General features: G+C 38.5%; 1 protein-coding gene across 3 annotated transcripts in view; it reads right to left on the bottom strand.

Moving 5' to 3' along the window:
* ATR (ATR serine/threonine kinase) overlaps positions 1-26,802 on the bottom strand; it is a 115,560-nt gene that overhangs the window by 35,919 nt on the left and 52,839 nt on the right. For all 3 annotated transcript variants that reach the window (XM_062213724.1, XM_062213732.1, XM_062213742.1), the window contains 7 exons: positions 20,839-20,954; positions 13,621-13,741; positions 12,022-12,159; positions 10,087-10,297; positions 6,418-6,575; positions 3,866-4,030; positions 2,770-2,861 (listed from right to left, as the gene is read on the bottom strand). In XM_062213724.1, coding sequence (XP_062069708.1) covers positions 2,770-2,861; positions 3,866-4,030; positions 6,418-6,575; positions 10,087-10,297; positions 12,022-12,159; positions 13,621-13,741; positions 20,839-20,954 — 1,001 coding nt within the window. The remainder of the gene's footprint in view (positions 1-2,769; positions 2,862-3,865; positions 4,031-6,417; positions 6,576-10,086; positions 10,298-12,021; positions 12,160-13,620; positions 13,742-20,838; positions 20,955-26,802) is intronic.

Here is a 26,802-nt window from a genome sequence, read left to right as displayed (position 1 = left end):
AGTACTTGGGCTCTTGCACACACATGGGAGACCTGGAGGAGGCTCCTGGCTTCGGATTGATGTAGCTCTGGCCGTTGTGGCCAGCTGGGGAGTGAACCAACGGATGGAAGACCTCTCCCTCTCTATCTGTTCCTGTACCTTTCCCTTACAATAAAAAAAAAAGAAAAAAAAAAAAAAGAATACCAGGTGAAGTATAGTCAGTATTTTAAGAGAAATATTTGGGGCCGGTGCTGTGGCGCAGTAGGTTAATCCTCCGCTTGCAGTGCCAGCATCCCATATGGGCGCCGGTTCTAATCCTGACTGATCCTCTTCCAATCCAGCTCTCTGCTGTGGCCTGAGCAAGCAGTGGAGGATGGCCCAAGTCCTTGGGCCCTTGCACCTGCATGGGAGACCAGGAAGAGGCACCTGGCTTCTGGCTTTGGATCAGCACAGCTTTGACCATTGCGGCCATTTGGGGAGTGAACCAACGGATGGAAGACCTTTCTCTCTGCCTCTCTCTCTCACTGTCTGTATCTCTACATCTCAAATAAAATAAATAAATAAATAATAAATAAATAAATGAGAGAAATATTTGTTTAAATGCAAATAGAGATTTTCCCTAAGGAAAATATGACCGTCAATGACCATTTCCTTCACTATAACATCCCTTCATTGAATTTATTTATTTTATTTATTTTATTTTTGACAGGCAGAGTGGACAGTGAGAGAGAGAGAGACAGAGAGAAAGGTCTTCCTTTTTGCCGTTGGTTTACCCTCCAATGGCCACCGCAGCTGGCGCGCTACGGCCAGCGCACCACGCTGATCCAAAGGCAGGAGCCAGGTGCTTCTCCTGGTCTTCCATGCAGGTGCAGGGCCCAAGCACTTGGGCCATCCTCCACTGCACTCCAGGGCCACAGCAGAGAGCTAGCCTGGAAGAGGGGCAACCGGGACAGAATCCGGCACCCCGACTGGGACTAGAACCCGGTGTGCCGGCGCTGCTAGGCGGAGGATTAGCCTGTTGAGCCACGGCACTGGCCTCATTGAATATTGACACACACTTTTCACAATCCAAATATCAACAGGCTTTGTATATCATAGGCCCAAATATGAGACAAGGGGAGTCTAACAGTGCAGTGTATGTCACATGGAAACTTGACACTCCAACATGAGTCATGATAAATTTTCCCAAATTTATATAATTAAAATCTCTCAACTAACCCAAAGAAACACATCTACCACATATATTCACCCTTTCCCTACCTCTACAATGTTTCCTTCATAATTTCCTCAGTTGAACTACAGTGACACCATCTGACCAACACTAACCTTCTCTGCTCATGGACATTATAGAACAGTAGTGTTTATGAATCATTGTTTTTCAAGCTTATAGAAACCTTTAGAAGAAGCTGCGTTCAATGTTTTCTTTCTTTCTTTCTTTTTTTTTTTTTTTTTGGACAGGCACAGTGGATAGTGAGAGAGAGAGAGAGAAAGGTCTTCCTTTTTGTCGTTGGTTCACCCTCCAGTGGCCGCTGCGGCCAGCGCATCATGCTGATCCGAAGCTAGGAGCCAGGTCTCCCATGCGGGTGCAGGGCCCAAGCACTTGGGCCATCCTCCACTGCCTTCCCGGGCCATAGCAAAGAGCTGGCCTGGAAGAGGGGCAACTGGGATAGAATCCGGCACTCTGACCGGGACTAGAACCTGGTGTGCTGGCGCCGCAAGGCAGAGGATTAGCCTGTTAAGCCACGGCGCCGGCCTCAATGTTTTCTAATAAAGCAGCAGGCTGTGTATTCTTTGCTTATCTGAGATTCCCATTCTCTCTCTCTCTCTTTTTTTTTTTTTTTTTTTTTTGACAGGCAGAGTTAGAGAGAAAGAGAGACAGAGAAAAAAGTCTTCCTTCCGTTGGTTCACCCCCCAAATGGCTGCTACAGCCGGCGTACTGCGCCGATCCAAAACCAAGAGCAGTTGCTTCCTCCTGGTCTTCCATGTGGGTGCAAGGGCCCAAGGACTTGGGCCATCCTCCACTGCCTTCCCCGGGCCACAGCAGAGAGCTGGACTGGAAGAGGAGCAACTGGGACAGAATCCGGCGCCCCAACCAGGACTAGAACCCGGGGTACTGGCACCGCAGGCGGAGGATTAGCCTAGTGAGCCACGGTGCTGGCCTCCCATTCTCTTTTGACTAGATCTCAACCACCCGGCATAATCAGCTGGAGTCTGGTGAATAGATTAAAGAAAAAGGCTTTTAGATGTCACACAAAGTAGTTTCAAGAGCAGAGCCGAACTCGACAATCTCCAAAGTAGAAGGACAATTTGGCCTTAATCATATGCCACACATAAGTAGCATTTGTATAATTTGGTTTGCTATAACAAATCCATTTTCTTTGGGAAAGGAAACCTGCTTTCATAATTATCAATTTTTGAAGTAAAAATCCACCTACACAGTCTACAGTGGTATATCATAAATTAGTCACAAAGTTTTCTCTTTTTCCACCATCACAGAAAATGACTGGTACTAATCCTATAGGCAGAGCTTGGATTGGATGCCTTTTAAGGCCCAGCAAGTGAGCTCTGGAAGGTTCCTATCTTAAAGCAAATGTAATTCAAAGATTACTTGTTAGACATAAGATAAGCTGTTAGAGGTAGATAAGCTTATGAAAGAAAAAAAAATTTATTGTTTCATTCCAACATCATGAAAACAGTTCATTACTTTAGTAAACATAGTTATCCATTTTATTAAAAAATTTTCCTATCAGATAGAATATGAAATAAAATCAGTTTTATGAAAAATATTACCTGTTAGCATGCACTCCATTCACCTGAGTGATTACAGTAGACAGTTGACCAAGACCTAACATAGACTTCACTACACCATGATAATGAACGATCTAAAAATTTAAAATAGCAATTATCACTTCAAATATATGCTGGCAACCAAAAACAGTTTAACTGATAGTCATCAAAAAAAAAAAATACCTCACTATGCCTACTTTTCTTTATTTAACAAGTGACTTTCTTGACTACATGGCAGGACCCCCATCAATGTCCTAACACATTTAAAGTAACAGAAAAAACAGACATCCTAGAAAATCTCAGGTTGAACTTAATGTATTTTTCCAGAGTTGGTCTAATTTTTGGTTCAAATCAAATATAAAGTTAGTGAGTATAACAATTAATGAGTATAACAATCTAGTAAACTTTAATATGCTTAAAGATTATATGTCATATTTCTCACATAAACATTAACATTCAAAGGTCATAATATTACTAGACTTGAGGCTTTAACTAAAAAGATTATGTGATTTTTCAAAAAATTGAATATAAAATTGCCAAAAATAACATTGCAAGTATGACAAAAAGCAATATTCCAAGAGAATCTAATGTAAAATTACAAATTAGTCATTCTAAACCCCTTTCCTAGCTCAACAATATACTCTCATTAGTCATTACAGCAGCTCAGTGATTCCAAGGGATTACTGCAGAGATCTGCAGGTGGGTGAGTGCAAAGTGCAAGTGTGTGTGAGATATGAAAAAATTTCTCACACTTCAGAGAATCACTATTACTAAAAAACTGATTCATAGCTTATATTTTTAATAACAAATTAAATAATATAAATTTTGGAGTTATCCAAAATGCATATCCTAATATAAATACACACCAAAATCTCATTCATTTGAGGGACTTCTAAGGTCACAGAAATTTGGCACTGGAAAAAACTTTTAAGATTATCTAGCACATGTCTTAATTTTTCAGTCAGTAAACTCAAGCACAGAGAGAATCAAACATTTTCTGGACACACTGTGACACTGATAAAGACAGTACTGAAACTAAGGTTTTCAGAGTCCTATTCAAGGCTCTTTTCATTACATTGTTCTCTGATTACTGCTTTACCTGGTCTGGTTCTAGCTGAATAGCCCTGTCATAGCAAGCAGTAGCATCCCTCAGCAAACCAAGGCTTTCATGTTCAAGGATTTGCTCTTTTAGAGATGGCTCTGCCTTTCGAATTGCGCTGACTCCAGCCACTCCATCTGGTTCATCCATAGCAGCATACAATTTCTTTGTTCAACAATTAAAAAAAATCATATCAGGGAAAAAACACAATTAAAAACAAAACTATAAAACAACAAGTCAATGAACCACAGACTCAAATTGGGATTGGGAAACATCTATTTGATTTGGTAACATGGAGGCTACTGATTTTCTTAACAAAAGTTGCACCAAAAGAAAAAAAGACAGAAAAATCTTGTAAAAATGAGTTAAGAGTGAATGGGAAGCAATGTAGAGAATATAGGGAAGGCAGACAATTCTTTCAAAACTGGCTTTGAAGAGAAGCAGTGAGATGGGAAGTACCTGAAGCATAATGTAAAAGCAAGGAAACTGGAAAAAACTCAGATAAGAAATTGAGAGCAAATCTAAATGCATTACATACTCTGGTTCAGGAAAATAAATTAGATAGTAGGCAAAGAGGGAATATTTGAAGGACTGAAATTGAGAACCCAAGCAGCAGGACTGAATTTTGACTGGAAGGATTCCTTCATGAGAAACAACAGAACTGGGTGTAGATGCCATGTATTTGCAGATGTGGTAGACATTCAGCTTCTATTTTCCTAATGAAAGAGGAAGTGAGATCATCGTTTGAGGCTGATGTAGAAATAGGGGAATGAAAGTAAACTGTCACCTTGAAGAGTGGGAAAGTAGGCTTTCTAGAGAAAGACGAGCTGAATGCAGTGCTAAAATTTCCTGTAGCATTAAAGATGTCTGAGATTATGAACTTAAAGTAACAGCAACGTAAATTCCACTGTGTGATTCTTCTAAAGCAACGTTCAGTTTTTCCTATATAGACACTGGGGAAGCAGAAGGCTAACTTTATCCAGGTTTGGAATTTTATAAAAATGAGTCCAACTCAATGGGAAAAGGACAAGGAGCAGAGAATTTTTGTAAGGGAAAGATTTTAACCATGAACCACAGATGCAAATCTAGAGAAGAAGGAACACAAAGACAGGAAAAGGCAAATAGTCATCCTGAGACACCAAGCTACTAATTTTCCCATTCTGTTACCACGCTTCATTTTTTTTTATCTGCAAGCCCATCAGTTTTGGTCCTCTCTTTAATCTCAGTGTATTAGCCCCATGTGAGCTTGCTTTCTTTTCTGCTTAACACAGTCACAATATCACCACTTCCAGTTCTGGGGAACATCCGGCTTGTGGGCTACATAAAGCCAACAAAAGTATTTGTTGCCAATACAAGTGCAGGTGAGACTGGAAATTCAATCAATCCATAGCAGGCTAATTTTTATGGCCCTTGAATGATGTTATAAATACCCAAATGGCCCTTAGCAGAAAAGGGTTCCCCACCCCTGAATTTCACCAGCACTCTAAAGCCTAATATATAATATTAGGTTATATAACATATTAGGTTATATAATATATAACCAGTGTATCTCCCTACTTATCCAGTCCAAAATTCAGGCCCACGCTTCTCACAAGGAAAACAGTAATGCCTCAAATCTTAGCCTTTTCAAGTTCTTCCTCCATAACTGCCACAGGCTTTTAGTTAAAATGCGTTGGGACTTCTGCAGTTCACATCCCCTAACGGCAAATTGAAAGCTCTTCTATGATTTGTAATTTTCCTTGTAATCTTTCCTCTATAACTGAAAAAACTGATAATTTACTCTTAGTATATACCATACTCCTTCCTAAGTCCATTAAGATGCCTCTGTTTAAAATGTCTTTCCTGGGGCCGGCAGTGTGGAATAGTGGATTAAATCATCAACTGCAGTACTAGCATCCCATATGGGCACTGGTTTGAGTCCCAGGTGCTCTACTTCCAATCCAGCTCCCTGCTGGTGTGCCTGGGAAAGCAGCAGAGGATGGTCCAAGTCCTTGGATTCCTGCACCCACGTGGGAGAATGGGATGAAGCTGTTGGCTTCGGCCTAACCTAGCCCTTGCCATTGCAGACAATTGGCAAGTGAACCAGTGGACGGAAGATCTCTCTCCTTCTTACCCTATCTCTGTAATTCTGATTTTCAAATAAATAAATAAATCTCTAAAAATATTTTTGGGAATGTCTTTTCTTTGTAACTATCATACATATTTAAGACATCATCTCCTAGAAAGCCTCTCTTGACCCCTGGCTCACCTGCATCATTTCCCACCCCACCCCAAACCACACAGAGGGTGAGTTAACTGTCCTTTAGGACATATCTATATTTCTATACCTAAGATACTATATGAAATACATGTTTCTCTCTCCACTAATGTATAATCTTCTAAAGTACTTGTAATCGCTTCTCAGCCTTTTGGCTAAGATCAAGTGTGTAAAGTACTTGCAAATATCTAGTGTCTAGCATAGCATCAAAAACACTCTGTAAAATGAACAACATAATAATAAAGGACTGGTAATATTAATTTTCACTACCACATTCACTATATTAATATCAAACCTGTAAAAATCCAAGATGCTCTTGAATATTTTGCTTCTTTTCTGTAATAAATGATTCAAAATGCATAACGGCTCTTGTGTATGCTTTGGAGCGAAAGGATGCTACTGCCAGAGTATCTTGAGGTATGAGGTCTAGAAAGCGAGTAACACTTCGATAGTCTTCATAACCCACAGGAATTCCGAGATTATAAAAAAGAAAAAGACTAATTAAAGACTTACAAGATGAAACTTTAAAAGAATAAACTGAAGTATTTAAGTTCAATTTAGTTCACTATATAAATTAATTCTAAATGTATTAGAGGATCATATTTAGGATATAATTAGCAATAGGATAATTGCTCAGACGGTTCTGTTCCAATTCTACAATTATTTCTTATCTTACTTTGGACATTCATTTAACTTACTGAGCTTCTGTTTCTTCATCTATAAAATGGAAATATTAGTACCTTTCTTGCCTTCCTTACAATGTTGTGAGAATTAAATGGGAATCTATTATTAAGTGTTTAAAAGATACAAAGATGATATAAAGATACAACATAAGTTATCACTCATTGTTGATGATTATAAAAATACTGATGAGTAGCGGGAAAGGGGAGGGTTGCGGGCGGGAGGGAAGTTATGGGAGGGGGGAGGCCATTGTAACCCATAAGCTATACTTTGGAAATTTATATTCATTAAATAAAAGTTTAATAAAAAATAAAAATAAAAAAAATATTGATGAGTAGTTACTTAGTAGAATTATGGAGAAAGCCTTCTTCTACTTTAAAAAGTTTCAAATTCTGGGGTGGATGCTGTGGCATAGCAGATAAAGCCACTGTTTGTGATGCTGGCATCCCATTTGGGTGCCAGTTTGTATCCTGACTGCTCCACTTCTGATCTAGCTCCCTGCAGGAGAAGCTCCTTACTGCTGGCTTCAGCCTGGTCCAGTGCTGGCTATTGTGGCCATCAGGGGAGAGAACCAGCAGATGGAAGACATCTCTCCCTCTGTTATTCTCTCTCCCTCTCTGTGACTCTGCCTTTCAAATAAAAAATACATAAACCTTTTTAAAAAAAATTAAATTCTTTGCTACCAACCTATTTTTTACCTGTGCTGCCACACAAAAAATGCAAATTCAAAGTCAAAGTACCTTAAGTAAAACTCCAAGTACTTTAGGATAATTTTTCAAGAGTGTTAAGAAACAAATTGAAAACTTCTAAATGAATACAGTCCAGCATATGAATTCTTATTTTTTTTTTATTTTTTTTTTTATTTTTGACAGGCAGAGTGGACAGTGAGAGAGAGACAGAGAGAAAGGTCTTCCTTTTGCCGTTGGTTCACCCTCCAATGGCCGCCGCGGTAGCGCGCTGCGGCCGGCGCACCGCGCTGATCCGATGGCAGGAGCCAGGGGCTTATCCTGGTCTCCCATGGGGTGCAGGACCCAAGAACTTGGGCCATCCTCCACTGCACTCCCTGGCCACAGCAGAGAGCTGGCCTGGAAGAGGGGCAACCGGGACAGGATCGGTGCCCCGACCGGGACTAGAACCCGGTGTGCCGGCGCCGCAAGGCGGAGGATTAGCCTGTTGAGCCACAGCGCCGGCCTGAATTCTTATTTAAAACTTTTAAATGTTCATAATGATTCATACCAGAATATAGAAAATAGGAACCAAACTTCTCCAAAATTTAAATAATTAAGCTAGTATACTTAAAAATAAATTACATATAAATTCCTTACTGCCATTAAAATTTGTAAACAATTTCAAATTATAAGATAGGTAAAAGGTATTTTGCTTTTGAACTGTTACAAATGTCATTGTTAAAAGCCAGAATTATAACTGCAGTGCTAGTGAAAATGGAGATAACAGAATTATTGTTTGGTTTTATAGTATAATTTTCATATGCAGAAATGGGAACAAATACTTAATTATTAATAAATGGAAAATATATTCATAATTAGCCATATTCCAGGAAAATATTCCCCTAAACAGATAATTATCTGTAATTCTAGAAAATTTTAGAAAAATAATAAACTACTATGTTTAACAACAGGAATCTACGTGCCTTCACAGGTACATGGACAAAAAGAGATGCTCACAAACTGAGAACTCAGTAAATGAAGGCCTCTTTAAGGACTGTAACATTGTCAGTTTTTTCAATTAGTTCCACAAAAATGGGACAAACATAATATCTCTGAAAATGGTAAGGTATTAAGAAGCAGAAGGATTATAACCACCATTTACTGCAAAAAAAGATAAAAATAAAAAAGGCTCAAAGACACTACGAGTATCCATTGCTGTGTGATGAATACCATTCTTTTGACCAAATGCTTATACCATAGGGGCAAATTAAATGATCAGGTGTTATTTTTAACTTTAATAAGATTCTTTTTTTAGTCATGTCACTGGAAGTTGTAATATCACATGAAAAACATAGCACAACAATAGGCATAGGAAAGTGAAGTGTATAAAGTGTAGCAAGCATGTATGGAGAACCTGCTGGATTTCAAACAGACTGAAAATATAAATGAATAAAAATAGGGGTTGGTGTGTGGCACAGTAAATTAAACTGCCACTTGTGACGGCATCCCATATGGGCTGCTCCACTTCCCACCTAGTTCCTTGCTAACGCGTCTGGGAAAGCAGCGCAAGATGGCCCAAGTAGTTGGGCCCAACATAGGAGACCTGGATAAAGCTCCTGGCTTCAGCCTGACCAGTCTTGGCCATTGCGGTCACTTGGGAAGTGAACCGATAGGTGGAAGATTCCTTCTCTCTCTGCAACTCTTCCTTTCAAATAAATAAGCAAATCTTAAAAAAAAAAAAAAAAAGCCATAAAATTAAAACCCCTTTGAAATTTAAAATTTAAATGTTAAAATATTTCAAAGAATATTTCACAAATGAAAAAAAGACAAAGAATAGACTATCTATACACACATTCAAACACACATATACAAAATTTATATACATACACAACTATTGAGATCTTGGTTGTGGCTTCAGCCTGGCCTAACCCCAGCTGTTGTGGGAATTTGGGGAGTAAACTAGTAGACTGGAGATCTGGCTGGCTGGCTGACTGGCTGGCTGACTGGCTAGCTAGCTTTCTCTCAGCCAAATAAATAAATAAATAAACACAACTGAAGTTTTTTAAAAACTAAGGAAGGTTAAATTTTCTTTTAGGAACTTAAAGAAGGGCCAACACTGTGGCATAGTGGGTCGAGCTACTGCCTTTGATGCTGGCATTCTATATGGACATTGGTTTGAGACCTGGCTGCTCCACTTCCCATCTAGCTCCCTTCTAATGTGACTGGAAAAGCAGTGAGAGAAGGCCCAAGTGCTTGGGCGCCTGCTACCCAAGTGGGAGTCCAGGAAGAAGCTCCTGGCTCCTGACTTCAGTCCAGACCAGCCCCAGCAGTTGTGGTCACTTGGGGAGTGAACCAGTGGATGGAGGATCTCCCTCTTTCTGTCTCTCCCGCTCTGTAACTCTGCCTTTTAAACATAGAGATCTTTAAAAAAACAAACAAAACTTAAAGATCCTATGACTATAAATTCTTTTTCTCAGTGAAAATCTTATTATTCATTTAAAAATGTACAAAAAGCAGGTTTTTAAAAAACTAATGCCTAAATTACAGAATTAATACAGAAAGGAATGAATTGGTAAATAATTAAAAAAAGAAAATAAACAGAAGTTATAACTCACCCATTGACTCTACATTATCACTGTCTGATTTGCCCTGTGAACATTTGTCAGCATTCATTACTTGAAATTTGTGCCTTGCCCATTGTGCAAGATGATCAAGCATGGAGAACACAGTCTGTGTACTGAGCTGACACAGATCAGATGCACTGTCTTGGGTACTGATGGTCTGCTGATCGTCATGCTTTAGAACTGCCATAATTTCTGCATAAACCTAAGAGAACCCATTTTATGGTTAATAATATGTCTATGTATTGTAATTTTATGATGACCTAACAAACAAGACTAACCATTCTAAGGCAACAATTTTCAAAAGAAAATAATATGACAGATTCATAAATTTTCTTATCCACAATTAAACCAACCTGTTAGTCACTAAAGAAAATATAAAGATAAGTACTAAAAGCTTTCCAGGTTATTAATTAAATGACAATAAAATTATCTGCTAAATGATACTAAAACATAGTAATATCTCAAACCATAAAAGCTAATTTCAGAGTAACTGATAGGCTAAATGTAAAAACAAGAGGATTCAAGAAAATTTAGGGAACTATGTCTATGACATTGGATAAGAAAAGGAATTACATAAAAGAGTTATAAAATTAATAATCCAGAGAATATTTTCAAATTTGGCACTTACATTTAAAATTTTTACACAGCAAAAAGCATAAACAAAGGCTAGAAAAAAAGCCACTAACTTGGAAAGATTTTTGCAGAATATGTCTGGCAAATTGCCATCCAGAATATATACAGAACTGCTACCAATTCATTAAAAGCTCACATACACATACACATACACACCTCAAAGAGACAAAGGATATAAACAGACAGTTCATAGAAAACAAGCGCAAATAGCTGAAGAACATAACTTTAGTGGTGATAATGAAAATGCAAATTAAATAATGTCTTTTTTAATCCATCGTGTTACCTAAAATTTAAATGTTGGAAAATATCAAGCACTGGCAAGTGTGTGGAGAATGGATATACTCATGAATTGTAGGGGTTATCATAAATCAGTACAAACAAATGTGCAGTCTCTAATAATTAAAATTTTAAATGCATGCACCATGAACCCTAACAGTGCTACTTTTCAGTACCTACCCTAAACATGCATTCACAGATATTTGTAAAAGTACTGTTATCATGCCATCATAATATCATTTATTAAAAAATAGAATTAGAATCTAAATTATAACTATAGTATTAGTTAAATAAACTATGGTACAACTACACAATGGAAGGATAATATTGTGTAGTTGTTAAAAAGATGTGAGCTCAACATAATGTTAAAAAGAAAAAAGAATAAAAGTGAGTTACAGAACAATCCCTTCAATAGGATACTATCATAAGAAAAAAAAAAAAAAACAGAACCAATTGCGTCAAGAAAAAAAATTCTGGAAAAAACACGTATCACAACGTATCACATTAATAGTGAGACTCCTGGGGATGTAGGGTCAGGATTGGTAGTCAAAGGGTACATTTTGATTTATTTGTATAATTTGGATTTTTACCTTAAGAACATAATATGCTACTTACACTATTAAAATATATTTAAAGGAAACTTATGTATGTGGTTAAAATAAATTCCACAAAACATTATAAAATTAAAAGTAAAATATTTCCACTTCCCTACTTAAATCCTCAGGACTTAAAATTACCCAGGAAAAATTACTATCAATAGTTTATTATATATCTGTCTCCTAATGTTTGCTGGTATACTTGGGCAAATGTAATATTTACTTTATAAGTTTCTCCAGCAAACATTGCATAAATTTTTGATAAACAGAAGCTTAGAAAGGATTTTATATGTTTTTAAACATGTACAAGAACATACATATTTCAAACATAGATTTGTATTTCCTAAAATGTAGTCTTTCTAAAACGTATTAGACAGTAAAATTTTTTATGTCCAGAAACTAAGCAAAATCAATCTCTCACCTCCTGTTGATCTTCTTCATTACAACCCAACAAGACATACACTAGAATATGTGGAAGAAGATAGATGGTCACCTTGAAATCATGCTTCATCATTATGCTACAGCAGGTGAAAATTTTACTAGCAAGGTCATCCCGAACCTGTAAACTCAAATGGTTTGGGAAGAATATGTTGTTTTATACATATTATTCTATTGATTGAATATCAAAAAGTATCACACGAGATAATGTGTCATGGCAGAGTGGGTACATTCTGTTGAAATCTTTACTTAGTATATACTAAGTTTATCTTCTGTATATAAAGATAATTAAAAATGAATCTTAATGAAGAATGGGATGGGAGAGGGAATAGGAGATGGGATGGTTTGTGAGTGGGAGAGTGGTTATGGGGGGGAAAAACTGCTATAATCCAAAAGTTGTACTTTTGAAATTTATATTTATTAAATAAAAGTCTTCTAAAAAAGAAAACAGAGTATCTTTTTTGTCCATCAGACATGTAAAAATTTCACATTAGAAAAACATCAGAAATAAATCTGCTTTTCCATGAAACTTGATTTTTTAAAAAGATTTATTTATTTATTTGAAAGGCAGAATGACAGAGAGGGAGAGACACATAGTTGAGCGAGAACTTTCCATTTCTGGTTCATTGCCCAAATGCCTGCAACAGCCAGGGCTAGGCCAGGTAGAATTCAGAGACCAGAAACCCAGAAGCCTGTACATAGGTGGCAGGAACTTAAAAACACTTGAGCCATAATCTGCTGCCTCTCAGGTACATCAGTAGGAAGCTGGATCAGAAACACTGAGTAGCTGGGATTCAAATCAGGCACTCTAATATGGGGTATGGTTGTATGGATGTCCCACTCAGAAGCTTAATCCACTGTGCCACAATGCCCGCTCCCCCTCTCAAAAGAAATTTGATTTTTGACTTTTAAATTAAGATGACATGTCTTCTTTTAGAAATCTCATTAAATGAAAATATTTTTATGATGTAAATAATCTTATTTTGCAAAATAAGAACCCCTGATACAGCATTTATATTCTTTAAAATAGTATTACTTTAAAATGTAAAATGAACAAACATCATGTAATAGGCATTTAGAAGAGATACAGAGACAGATCTCTCATCTGCTAGTTTACGCTCCAAATACCTACAACAGATGAGGCTGGGTCAAGCAGGAGCTAAGACAAAGGAATTCAATCTAGGTCTTCCACTGGGTGGCAGGGACACAATTACTTGAGCTATCACTTTCTGCCTCCAGGGTGTGCAAGAGCAGGCAACAGGAATTGGGAGCAGAGCCAGTCTCAAAACCACATACTTTTACATGGAAAGTAGACAACCTAAATAGCAACTAATAGACCAGACACTTCCCCCTTTACTAACACATTAAGAACATAACAATTTCCTCAGTAAAACAATTACTACCTTTTCACCTAAAAACTACAGCAGAGATATTACTATTAATAGTAAACATTTTTTCAAAAATTTCCACCATTATCAGCACAAATAATTTAGTGCCTGCTGTGGGTACAATACATTCAAATGTTTTAATTTCCTCTAGAATTTTGGGGTCAGTTAACAAATTCTAAATAGGATTTTCTTACCTTTGTTATAAGATAACCTGCCCAAGATGCGGACCATTCTGCAAAGTTATTACCTAATTTGCTTAAGTAAATTGGTTTCTTTACTCCAGACCAATCTGTTGACTTTTGAGAACTCTTGTATCTGTAATTTAAAAAAATTATTAAAAAGTTATAAATTTATATAAACACATATATCTGCTTAGAACTTTGACATTAGCAAAAAGAATATAAAAAGTATGTCAATTCCTTCATTAAGTACCCTATTACTGCTTTGCTTTTATTGTAATCTGGTTAAAGACACACTTTTCCAATTTCCTTCTAAAGGCTATGGTTGGAAGTCATTCTTGCATACTCCAGCTACTTCTGAGGATGTAAGCCTGCCTCCTCTTCCTCAGACCCTTCCAATTCCATTCTTGTATAAGAAAGATAGGTTCCTTTGAAATTCAAGCAACCAGGTACACTCCACCACTCCTCATTGTAGGCATTTATAAACTCATTACCAATGAAAGTAACGGTAGTACATTCCTCTATGTTTTTCTTTCTTCCTCCAGTATTACTATCATCCTGAGAGACTTCAATAGCTAGCTGCACCAATCAAACTAAAAAAAAAAAAAATGTTGGGGCCCATGCTGTGGCATAGTGGGTAAAGTCACGCCTGCAGTGCTGGTATCCCATATGGGCACTGGTTCAGGTCCAACTCTCTGCTATAGCTTGGGAAAGCAGTGGAAGAAGGCACAAATCCTTGGGCTCCTGCACACATGTGGGAGACCTGCAAGAAGCTCCTGGCTGCAGATCAGCGCAGTTCTGGCCATTGTAGCCAATTTGGGAGTGAACCAGCAGATGGAAGACCTCTCTCTCCCTGCCTCTCCTTCTCTATGTAACTCTGACTTTCAAATAAATAAAATCTTTAAAAAAAAATGCAATGAATTTTTCCTAACTCAATTATCAGGGCTTCCGTACTAATCCAAAGAATTTCTTCACTTCCTAAATCAACTATTTACACATTTTATTGTAAGGCCTTAATTTTTGAAATCTCCAGTTCTTTCACCCAGTTACTCCAACACACCTGCCTTCTCTCACTGAGATCTTCTGTCCCCTGACAATGCTCAACTCTATTGACATATGATACTATCCTTTCTTGACCTCTTTCCCTAACCAGCTTAGTCTCTATGTTCCCTCATCTCCAGTATCCCAACCTTGCAGAATCTAAATGTCTGACTTTACTGAAATGATACTCACACTACAGTACTGGTAGATGAAACTCACTAACCTCCTTATGAGGTTAGTGCTACTAAATACTCTTAATCTGTAACATCAGTGGGCCTCTATGTTGCCTAGAAATCTTGCTAAGTTTTCCTTATTACTTCTCTTTTGTTTTCCACAGGGCCTATTTCAAATCATCATTCTCCTCAAATCGTCTAAATCAACTCCACTGCTATTTTCAGTCAATAATACCACCTCCAATGATATAGCCCACCTCAGGGAAAAAAAGAAACCATTTTCCCCACAATCAAATCTGTAAACTTAGTTGGATTCCACTCATCATTTTATCTTTTCTCCATTACAAAGAAAGAGATACCACTCCCTCTAGATCTAATTCCCCATCAAATCCATGGCTCTCCCATTCTGGGTGCTCCTTAGGGTTCTTATTATATCGATTATTGCTTCTCTCTCCTACAACTTCAACATGAAATTTTCCATTTACTCCTCTGCATTAACGTTTAAGTAAACATGTTCAAATAGTTCTCATCTTAAAACTACAGGTGTATAGAATTTTTTCAGAAAATGAGTTCTTTGAAATGAGATTATGGAAATGACAAATATAATAAATACTCTATATCCCCAAATTATACACTTCACTACATTGTAAGTAACTAACCATCACATTAAACCAGGGGAAAAAATCTAAATCTCTATTGTAAGTCATCACAAATACAAAACTTGAGATGATTATATGACGTTTAATAGTGAATTTAGACAATATTAGGGGATAAACCAGGTTCTGCCTAGCCACATCCTGGTGTTTTCTCTTTTAGTTATTACTATAGCAAATTTTGAACTGTAGTTAATTGAGTTCTAAAAATTCAATCTCAGGGCTGGCACTGTGGCACAGTGGGTAAAGCCACCGCCTGCAGTGCTGGCATCCCATATGGGCTCTGGTTCCAGTCCCAGATGCCCCACCTCCAACACACTTGTCTACTATGGCCTGGGAAAGCAGTGGAAGATGGCCCAAGTCCATAGGACCCTGTGCCTGTTTGGGAGACCTGGAGGAAGCTCCTGGCTCCTGGCTTTGGATCTGCCCAGCTCCAGCTGTTGCAGCCATCTGGGGAGTGAACCAGTGGATGAAAGACCTTTCTCTCTCTCTCTCTCTCTCTCTGCCTCTGCGTCTCTCTAACTCTCTGCCTTTCAAATAAATAAATAAATCTTTAAAAAATAAAAAAATTTAAAAATTCAATCTCCCAAATATAGCCATCCTTTAAACTAAGTTTAAGGATTGTAAATAAATACCTGAATTATAAAAATTTAAAGGAGAGTATAGAGTATAACTTCAAAGTAGAAAAAACATGGATATACTTTTAAGAAATTCTGTATTTCTGCAGGCCCTTTGCTGTACAAATCAAGGAGTCCAAGACATAAAATCATTAGCAAACCTCATAACTCAGCGTTTCATACAAAACGGGATTAATTCCATTGAAACTGTCCTTTATCAACCTCTTACTTTCTTTTTAATTTTTATTTTACTTATTTGAGAGGCAAATACAGAGAGAGGGATGGAGGGAGGGGGACAGAGAACAAGCACTCCGATCCAACAGTCCACTCCCCATATGCCTGCAATGACCAAGAGCCAGGAACACATTCCAGGTCTCCCATGCGGATAGCAGGGACTCACCCATCTGAGCCACCTCTTGCTGTATATCACAAACTTAGCAGGAAGCTGAAATTGGAAGAGGAGCCAGGACTCTAGCTCAGCACTCCAACAGAGGATATGGGTATCCCAACCAACATCTTAATAGCTAGGCTAAGCCTCCATCCTGGCCTCTTATTTCTGTGAGCCAGCAGCAGTTCCAATCAGCAGATCTCAGCTAAATAAATCTCCTAATTTCCACCAATGAGGAACCAGTTGAGAGGCTCCTCTGATATCTCAGATATAAAAGCAGATTATAGGAATTCTCATTGCTTTGCTAAAATCACACTTGTATAAAACCACATAAAATTTGCTTTTCATGAATAACAAGCAAGCAGAATATGTTGACTCCTTATGAAATATTAAATTGAATAATAAGTAGGGTAAAATATTCACTTACATTTACAAAGTAGACAATATCTACCCCCACAAACTCTCCCCCAAACCAAGGAATTTATTCAATAAGGCGGGACTGAATAGGCATTTGTTATGGTCAGCTAAAATCCAGGCATTCTGCTAGATATTTTAAAATATTATTCCTAACAATGATCATAAATGATTAGTAAAATAATACATTATTTCATGATGAAAATTCAGAGACTTGGGGCTTGCATGTGGCATATTGGTTTAAGTTGCCACTGTGACACAAGCATCCCATATGAGTGTCAGTTCAAGTCTGGGCTGCTCCAGTTCCGAGTCAGCTCCCTGCTAATAAGCCTGGGAAAGCAGCAGAAAATAATCCTAGTGCTTGGGCCCCTGCACTCACATAGGAGACCCAGAAGAAGTTTAAGGCTCCTGGCTTCGGCCTGGCCCAGCCCTGACCATTGTAGCCATTTGAAGAGTAAACCAGCAGAAGGAAGGTCTCTCTTTCTCTCTCTCTCTCTCTGCCTTTTAAATAAACAAATCTTAAAAAAAAAAAAAAAGAAAGAAAGAAAAGAAAACATAGAGACTTAATAATGTTAATTAACTTGCCTAGGACTTCAAAGTTAGCAAATTACAGAGCCAAGATTCAAACCTATGTTTATACAACTTAAAAGGTCATTACCTTTCCAGTTGATCACATACTCTCAAGCATCTAAAAGTGCTATATAAAACACAGAATAAAGAAAAAAGGGAAGTGTACAGTACTGAAAAAGGAATTTAAAAAACCCAAAATTTGAACTATTTTTTTCTATACAGAGAAACATTTATTAAATGATTAACATTTAGCTGTTTTCACAATTAAGCTAAAGATTCTGTTACCAACATTTGGTAGAAATATAAAGGGTAAATTAGTTCAGTTATTTCTTCTTCCCATTTTGATTTTTAATTCTCATTCCAGATTCTTGTTATCTAGAAGGCAAAACATTGTTGAAATAAAGGCTTTTCTATAAAAAATATACAGATACTTCCCTAACTCTTCGTATGAAGGTTGTCAGTTGTTAAGTTTTATTTTATATTAATAAATTTATATTAATTTATATTTATATTTATATCAATCCATAATGAACATTGATATTAATAAATGAATCTCATAATTAATAATGCTAGTCACAAGATAAAAAATTATCTAGCAAGTAGACATGCATATCTCAGGACTTTCATAAGGAATTTAAGTCTGGGCATTTTACTGTGATTCAAAGAAGTTAATTTACCTAAGGTCGTGTATCTAATAAACATATGACCCGATTTACCTATATTATAGTTTCTAACTAAAAATAATTTAAAATTCTTTTTTGGTAAAGATTAATTCATTTATATGACAGGTAGAGTGACACAGAAAGTGGGTAGGAGAGAGATCTTTCACCTGCTGATTTACTCCCCAAATAGCCACAATGGCTGGGGCTGGGCAAGACAAAGACAGGAGCTTGAAACTCTATCCAGATCTCCCAAGTAGGTGGCAGGAGCTCGCATACTTGTGCTATCTTCAGCTTATTTCTCAAGTGCATCAGCAGGGAGCTGGTTCAGAAGTGGAGCAGCCAAGACTTGAGCTGGTGCTCTGATACAGAATGCCAGCATCACGGGTGGCAGCTTAACTCACTATGCCACAACACCAGCCTCTAATTCTATGAAGTTTAATCAATTGAAAAACATTATAAAATAGTTCTATTTTTAAGATTTATTAATTTGAAAGGCAGAATCACAGAGAGTCAGAGGCAGCGTCAGAGAGAGAGACAGAGAGAGAATCTTCCATCCACTGGTTCATTCCCCCAAATGGCCACAATGGCTGCAGCTTAACTGAACCAAAACTAGGAGCCATGGGCTTCTTCTGGGTCTCCCTTGTGGGTGCAGGGGCCCAAGCACTTAGGCCATCTTCCACTGCTTTCCTAGCTGCATTGGCAGGGAGCTGAATAGGAATGGAGAAGCCAGGACTCCATTCGGTGCCCATATGGGATGCCAGCACTGCAGATAGTAGCTTTACCTGCTACTCGCTATGCCACAGCACCAGCCCCAGTAAATAGTTTTTTTTAAAAAATAAAGGGAATGGGAGTCAACAGGGTGCCTTCACTGAAGAGATTCACAGTCCCATTATATTGTCTCTGGTCCAGTCCCTATTGTCCCACCAGTTCTTGTTAATGGATGAATGTCTCACAGCCCTAACAGAGAGGGACAGTCCAAGTAAATTAGGGACCTGAGTAATCTTCTGTACAATTGAAGAAAGCCAAATTCATACCCTTGCTGTACGTCACCCCAGACTTTTCAGATTCTCATGTGAAGAGACAAATCTTCAGGTCAACTCACAAGTCTGGGCCTCACATGTACTTGGCTGGGCATTAAAAGCCCACCTGATTATAATTAAACATAAAAACTCCTCCTGTCAATTCCTATTTGCCTTTAAATGGTTTAACAAACATAGTGTAAAGTAACAGTTCTGCTACCACAAGGATTTATAGTCATCCCTCACCTATTTGGCCAGGCCCTTGCAAAAGACATAAAGAACCAATCTCTTGAGGGATGCAGCAAGATAACTTAAAATGTAAATGATTTGCTAGTCTGTTCCACCACCCAAGACTCCAGTTTTGGGCATCTGACTAGCACCTTAACTTCCTAACAGAATATGGCTACCAGAGGTCCAAGGAAAAAGCACAACTGATCATTTGGGAGGCAAACTATTTAGAGCTCATTCTCACCTGTGGGGAACAAGCAGCAAAGAGGATACAGGACATGCAGCAAATCTGTACTCCTACAACCTTAAGACAGCTCGGGGCATTTCTTGGAATAACAGGTTATAGAACCCTAGGTATGGCGAAATAGTAAAACTCCTATATCAAGCTCTCAAGAGTAAGCCATAACAGGAATCCCCCCTTTGGGAAATAGAAGGAAACATAGCCGTTGTCCAGTTAAAGGCTGCCAAACTCAGATAAACCTTATCAGCTATATGTCACTGAAAGGCAAGGATGTCACTGCAGGAACAACTGCAAGTGTTTCAGAAAATAAGATTTCTATTAACCTCTCCACTGAATTAGTTGAATTTAACACTTGGATCATGGCCCACCTCTTCATCCTCCAAAAAAAAATCAGATCAATTCTTTGGGTGCATCCATCCTTCAAAATATTCAGACCTTAGACATGCTAAGAGCTGTCCAACAGGGTGTCTATACCTTGCTCCATGAAGAGCCTTTTTGGGTCAATAAAATTGGACAGGCACAAAATCATACTCAATATTTCTTGGATAAGGCCAGACAACTCCAGGTCCAGGTCAAACAGGATTGGAATTTCTAGCCCAACACTGGGTTATGGAAATCCTGGCTGTTGCATCTCTCTTCTCCTAGAACTCCCATGCTCAGATTACTTCTCTTTGGACCATGTGTCTTTAATTCCCTCATTTGTTTTATCTAAACAGAATGCAAGCCATCCAGCTCCAGAAGGTCATGAGGCAGGGTTTCCAGCCTATCCAGTTAGATGATGTGATCAGTTCTCTAGACTGTCAAGGACAGTTTTTTTCCAGGCCATCACCAAACACCATAGGACAATCAGCAAGAGAATACTTTGAAGTAACTCTGCACTCATATACCAGCTCAAAGAAGCTACTAAGGACAGACCTTTACCCATTCTATCTCTGCATGGTTATGGGTTACATCTCTTGACGGGGGGATTGATAGGTAGGATATTAGACATTAGTCTATATGCGTTAGAGGGGCTGAAAAAGAAAAACAGGAATCTTGTGTGGATGAAATGAGGGATATTTTGATAAGATTATAAGCCTAAATTCACAGTGAATGAATATACTATATACCATAGTATATGAATATACTAAAAATACCTTTAGTGTTTAAAAGCTATCTCAAAAGCAACATTAACTTTTACAAAGCTAAAAATAATTTTATAAAAATAGTTTAAATGAGTCTACATACCTAGTATTTAGATGAGGTTCCAGTATTTCCCGAACATGCTCAGGAAATCTTCTCCATAACTGGTGACCTGGGCCATCAGTCTGCATTTCTCTACAGTCATAAATAGCAAGCAGCTCCTACAAATACATACTTTAATTTATAAGTCCATAGCAATCAGATAATTTTTTTTATGATTTATTTATTTATTGACAGTCAGAGTTAGAGAGACAGAGAGAGAGGGAGAGAGAGAGAGAGATCTTCCATCCACTGGTTTACTCCCCAGATGGTCACAACGTCCAAGCTGGGCTGAGCCAGGCCAAAGCCAGGAGCCATGAACTTACTCTAAGTCTCCCACATCGGTGCAGGGGCCCAAGCACTTCAGCCACCTTCCACTGATTTTTCCAGGCCATCAACAGGGAGCTGGATTAGAAGTGGAACAGCCAGGTCTAGAATCAATACTCATACGGGATGCTGGCATCACAGGCTGTAGCTTTGCCTGCTAGCCCACACTGCCAGTCCATTTTTATTCTTGAATATTTCAAATGTTATAGTAATAAAAATAGATTTTGGGTCCATTTATGTCCTTCACACATTTATTCCAATGCTTGGAACCATTTAGGAAACTTATTTAGGGCCACAAAGCTGAGGCAGTAGTTGAAATATGAAGCCAGTTTATTTTCCATGGATAATATATATTGAAATATAAGATTAAGAGTTATATGGAGAAAAAACTGAAATTTCCAAATCTGCAGACTTTGATTAATAGAATTTGATCTTTTTGAATTATAATGAAAAGAACTATAAACCAACAACAGTTTGGGGGTGAATGCTGTGGCTCAGTGGGTTAAAGCCACAGCCTTCAGTGCCCGCATTCCATATGGGGGCCGGTTTGAGTCCTGGATGCTCCACTTCCGATTCCGCTCCTTGCTAATGCACCTGGGAAAGTAGCAGAGGATGGACCAAGTGCTTGGGCACCTGCACCCACGTGGGAGACCTGGATGAAATTCCTGGCTTCCACCTGTCCCAGCCACAGCTGTTGCAGCCAATTGCGAGAGAACCAGCGGATGGAATACCTCTCTCTGCCTCTACTTCTTTCTCTCTTTAAGTCTACTTTCAAATAAATAAATAAATCTTGAACAACAACAACAAAAATTTTAAAAATCTACAACAGTTTAAACTGTTTAAACAGCTTAAACTGCCTTGAAATTATCTCAAATTCTAGACATAAAATATTGAGCTTAAAATACTGAAAATATAATACAAATGTTAAAGACTGACTTAGGCTAGAGATTATATAGTTATATGTTACTTCCCCTAAAATAAAACAAATAGGGTATGAGTATTTCCTTCAGTAGTTAAGTCGCTGCTTGACAAGATGCCTACATCCCTTATCATAGTGCCTGGGTTCAAGTGCTAGCTACTTCACTTCCAATGCAGCTTCCTGCTATTGGGCACCCTGAGAGGCAACAGAAGATCTTTAAGTACTTAGGTCCCTGCCACCCACGTGGCAGACCTGGATGGAGTACTGGGTTCTCAGCTTTGGCCTGTTCCAGTCCCAGAAATTGTGGGCATTTGGGGAGTGAATCATTGGATGGAAAATCTCTCTGTCTCCCCACCCCCTGCCCATCTCCCTCCTAACCTCTCCCTCTTTTTCAAATAAAATGAAAATAATTTTACTTTCTTTTAATTAAAGATATTTATTTATTCAAAAGACAGAGTTACAGAGAGGCAGAGGCAGAGAGAGAGACAGGTCTTCCATCCGTTGGTTAATTTCCCAAATGGCTGCAACGGCCGGATCTGGGCTGATCCAAAGCCAGGAGCCAGAAGCCAGGACCCAGGAGCTTCTTCCAGGTCTCCCATGCAGGTGCAGAGGCCCAAGGACTTGGGTCATCTTCTACTGCTTTCCCAGGTCATAGCAGAGAGCTGGATCAGAAGTGGAACAGTCAGGATTTGAACCGGTGCCCATATGGGATGCCGGCAATGCAGGTGGCAGCTTTACCCACTACACCACAGCACCTAAAAAAATGGGGTTCTATAGATGAAGGGAAAAAGCTTTGTCTTTAATATCGATCTTCAAAATAGGACAAATACATTATGCTGTTAGTATCTTTCAACATTCTAAAAATGACTAGTTTAGGGCCAGTGCTGTGGCGTAGTGGGCTAAGCCTTTGCCTATGGTGCCAGAATCCCATATGGGCCCTGGATTCCAGTCCCAGCTGCTCCACTTTTGATCCAACTCTCTGCTATGGCCTGGGAAAGCAGTAGAAGATGGCCCAAGTCCTTGGGCCCCTGCACCTACATGGGAGACCCAGAAGAAGCTCCTGGTTCCTGGCTTTGGATATGTTTGGCTCCAGCTGTTGCAGCTACCAGGGGAGTGAACCAGTGGATAGAAGCCATTTCTCTCTGTCTCTCCTTCTCTTTGTCTATAACTGTACTTCTTAAATAAATAAAATCTTATAAAAAAAGGAAAATGACTAGTTTAAATCTCACTCTTAAACATCTAAAAGTGCTATATAAAATACATAATAAAGTAATGGGGGAAATGTGGAGTCCTAAAAAAAAACCCAGTAATTTTCTAGTGTTCATAAAACATAAGCACTGTCTGGCAAAAGCTGTACTTTATACACCTATGCTGAGTATTTTTTTTTTATGCTTCAAACTTTTTTTTTTTAATTTAGTGAATATAAATTTCCAAAGTACAGCTTATGGATTACAAAGGCTTCCCCCCACACAACTTCCCCCCACACCTGCAACCCTCCCCTTTCCCACTCGCTCTCCCCTTCCATTCCCATCAAGATTCATTTTCAATTCTCTTTATATACAGAAAATCAGTTTAGTATATATAAAGATTTCAACAGTTTGCCCTCACATAGCAACACAAAGTGAAAAAATACTGTTGGAGTACTAGTTATAGCATTAAATAACAGTGTATATCACATTAATGACAGAGATTCTGCAAGATTTTTTTTTAAAAAAAGATTGATTATTTTTCTATGTAATTTCCAATTTAAAACCAAGGGTTTTTTTTTTTTTAATTTTCAATTATCTTTATATACAGAAGATCACTTTAGTATATACTAAGTAAAGATTTCTTCAGTTTGTACCCACACATAACCACAAAGTGTAAAAATACTGTTTCAGTACTAGCTATATCATTACTTCACCTTCGACAACCTATTAAGGACAGATCCTACATGGGATGTAAGTACACAGTGACTCCTGATGTTGATTTAACAATTTAACACTCTTGTTTATGGCGTCAGTAATCTCCCTAGGCTCTAGCCATGAGTTGCCGAGGCTATGGAAGCCTTTAGGGTTCGCCGACTTCGATCCTATTCCGACAAGGCCATAGTCAAAGTGGAAGTTCTCTCCTCCCCTCAGAGAAAGGTACCTCCTACTTTGATGGCCCCGTTCTTTCCACTGGGATCACACTCGCTGAGATCCTTCATTTAGGTCTTCTTCTTCTTCTTCATCTTTTTTTTTTTTTTCCCCCAGCGTGTCTTGGCTTTCCATGCCTAAAATACTCTCATAGGCTCTTCAGCCAGATCCAAATGCCTTAAGGGCTGATTCTGAGGCCAGAGTTATGCTGAGTATTTTTAATAAAAGTAAGCAAATATACAAACCATTTAACAAGGAATACCCAAATTCCATTTTCATTTAGCTGTTTTTATTTTTCTGATTTTTGGCAAAGTTTCTCTAACAGAAGCCCTCTTAATCACCAGTAACTTAGTATTCCGGTGATTTTTTTGTTTTGTTTTGTTTCAGTACGTTTACACTCTTTAAAGCTGTAATATCCCTACGGTTGTAGACATTGCTTCTTATTTCATTGAGAAAATAAACACCCAGAAGAGACCTTCAGGAGCTGGCATTGTGGTGTAGCGGGGTAAGACACCACTGCAGATGCTGGGAGCGCACATCAGAATGCCAGCTGGAATACTAGTTACTCCACTTTGGATTCAGCTTCTCGCTAATGCACCTGGGAAGGCAGCTGAGGATGGTTCAAGCACTTGTGCCCCTGCCTCATGTGGGAGAGCAGGATGGAGTTCCTAGCTCCTGGCTTCGGCTTAGCCCAGACATGGCTATTTCACCTATTCGGGGAGTAATCCAGAAGATGGAATTTATGTCTCCATCTCTCCCCCATTCCCTGACACTCTTTTTTTTTCTTCTGGAATGACCTGTATTAAATGCTAATTATAGGTATAATAATTTAAGAATTGAGAATAGATTACTGGTTTCATAATAACCTGGAGGACATTGGTCACCTTGTTAAGAGCAATTTCAGTGTAATTGCGTAATTCCTTTTTTTTGTTTTAAAAATTTATTTTATTTATTTGAAAGACAGAGTTATAGACAGAGGTAGAGACAGAGACAGAAAGAGATCTTCTATTTTCTGGTTCACTCCCCAAATGGTTATAACTGGCCAGGGTTGGGCCAGGCCAAAGCCAGAAATTGGAACTCTGTCCAAGTCTCCTATATAGGTGTCAGGGGCCCAAGGACTTGGGACATCTTCTGCCTTTCTCCCAGGCACAATATCAGGAAACTGGATCAGAAGTAGAACAGCCAGAACTCAAACCAGTGCTTATATGGGATTCCAGAGTCACGGTTGGGGTGTAATCAACTGTGTAGTGAAGCCAGTCACAGAATTTTCAGGAATGTTTGTGAAAAGACGACTTAGAGAAATTAAATAAACTCTTTTAGGAGTGGTAGTTTCAAGGACAGCAGAAGAATGAGATAGCTGGGGAGAAAAGAGGAGTAAGCATGGGAAAAATAACTGTTTATGTTGCTTGGGAACAGTTCATTAAAGGAGAAAGCAATATAGAAACAATATAATAATATTTTAAATAGGCAAAGAGATTTGTAATGTTGTATACAAGTAGAAAAGGTAGCAGTAACTAGAAATGACAGTTCATCTGTAGTAACAGTAGAGTATTAATTACTGATATTGCTAGCCTTAGATGGATGTGAGGGTGGAAGATGTGAATGTCCTTTTAAAATTTTTTTATTTGCTTATGTATTTAAAAGATAGAGTGTACGAGGCTGGTGCTGTGGCACAGCAGGTTAAAGCCCTAGCCTGAAGCGCCGGCATCCCATATGGACGCCAGTTCAGGTCCTGGCTGTTCCACTTCAATCCAGCTCTCTACTATGGCTTGGGAAAGCAGTAGAAGATGGCCCAAGTCCATGGGCCCCTGTACCCATGTGGGAAACCCGGAAGAAACTCCTGGCTCCTGGCTTCGGATCGGCACAGCTCCAGCCGTTGCGGCCATCTAAGGAGTGAATGAACGGATGGAAGACTCTCTCTGTCTCTACCTCTCTTTCAACTAAATAAAATAATTCTTTAAAACAAAAATAAATGAATTGCACTTAAATTGCTCTTATCAAGATGACCACTGTCCTCTATGTTATTATGAAACCAATAATCAATTCTCAATTCTTAAATTATTGTACCTATAATTAGCATTTAATACAGGTCACTCCATCCTTTTTGAAACACTTTCTTGTCTTCTGGAAGACCATATGATCTTATCTCATTGGCAGCTCCTTCTCAGTTTTCTTATTCCCTCATATCCTCACCAACCTTTCACTGTCCAGGCTCAATTACTGGAACACTTTCACTCCCATGATCATCTCATCTAGACTCACAGTTTTAAATAATATCTCTAGGGGTCAGTGTTGTGGCACAGTGGGCTAAACTGTCACTTGCAACACTGACATTCCATGTCAGAGTGCCTGGCTGCTCTACTTAAGACCCAGCTCCTACTAATGTGCCTGGGAAAGCAGCAGAAGGTGACTCAGTACTTGGATCCTGCCACCCACGGGGAAGACCCAGTTGTAATGCCAGCCCTGGCCACTGTGGCCATTTCAGAAGTGAGCCAGCAGATTGGAAATCTCTCTTCCTCTCTGTCACTCTGCCTTTCAGAAAAATAAATAAACTTTTAAAAAAATTCTCTACAATAAAATCCTCAAATATTTATATCTATAACCTAG

Source organism: Lepus europaeus, chromosome 2 (assembly GCF_033115175.1).
Source record: "Lepus europaeus isolate LE1 chromosome 2, mLepTim1.pri, whole genome shotgun sequence".
Lineage (NCBI taxonomy): Eukaryota > Metazoa > Chordata > Mammalia > Lagomorpha > Leporidae > Lepus > Lepus europaeus.
The sequence above is the reverse complement of the archived record's forward strand: the minus strand, read 5'-3'. Positions and strand labels throughout refer to the sequence as shown.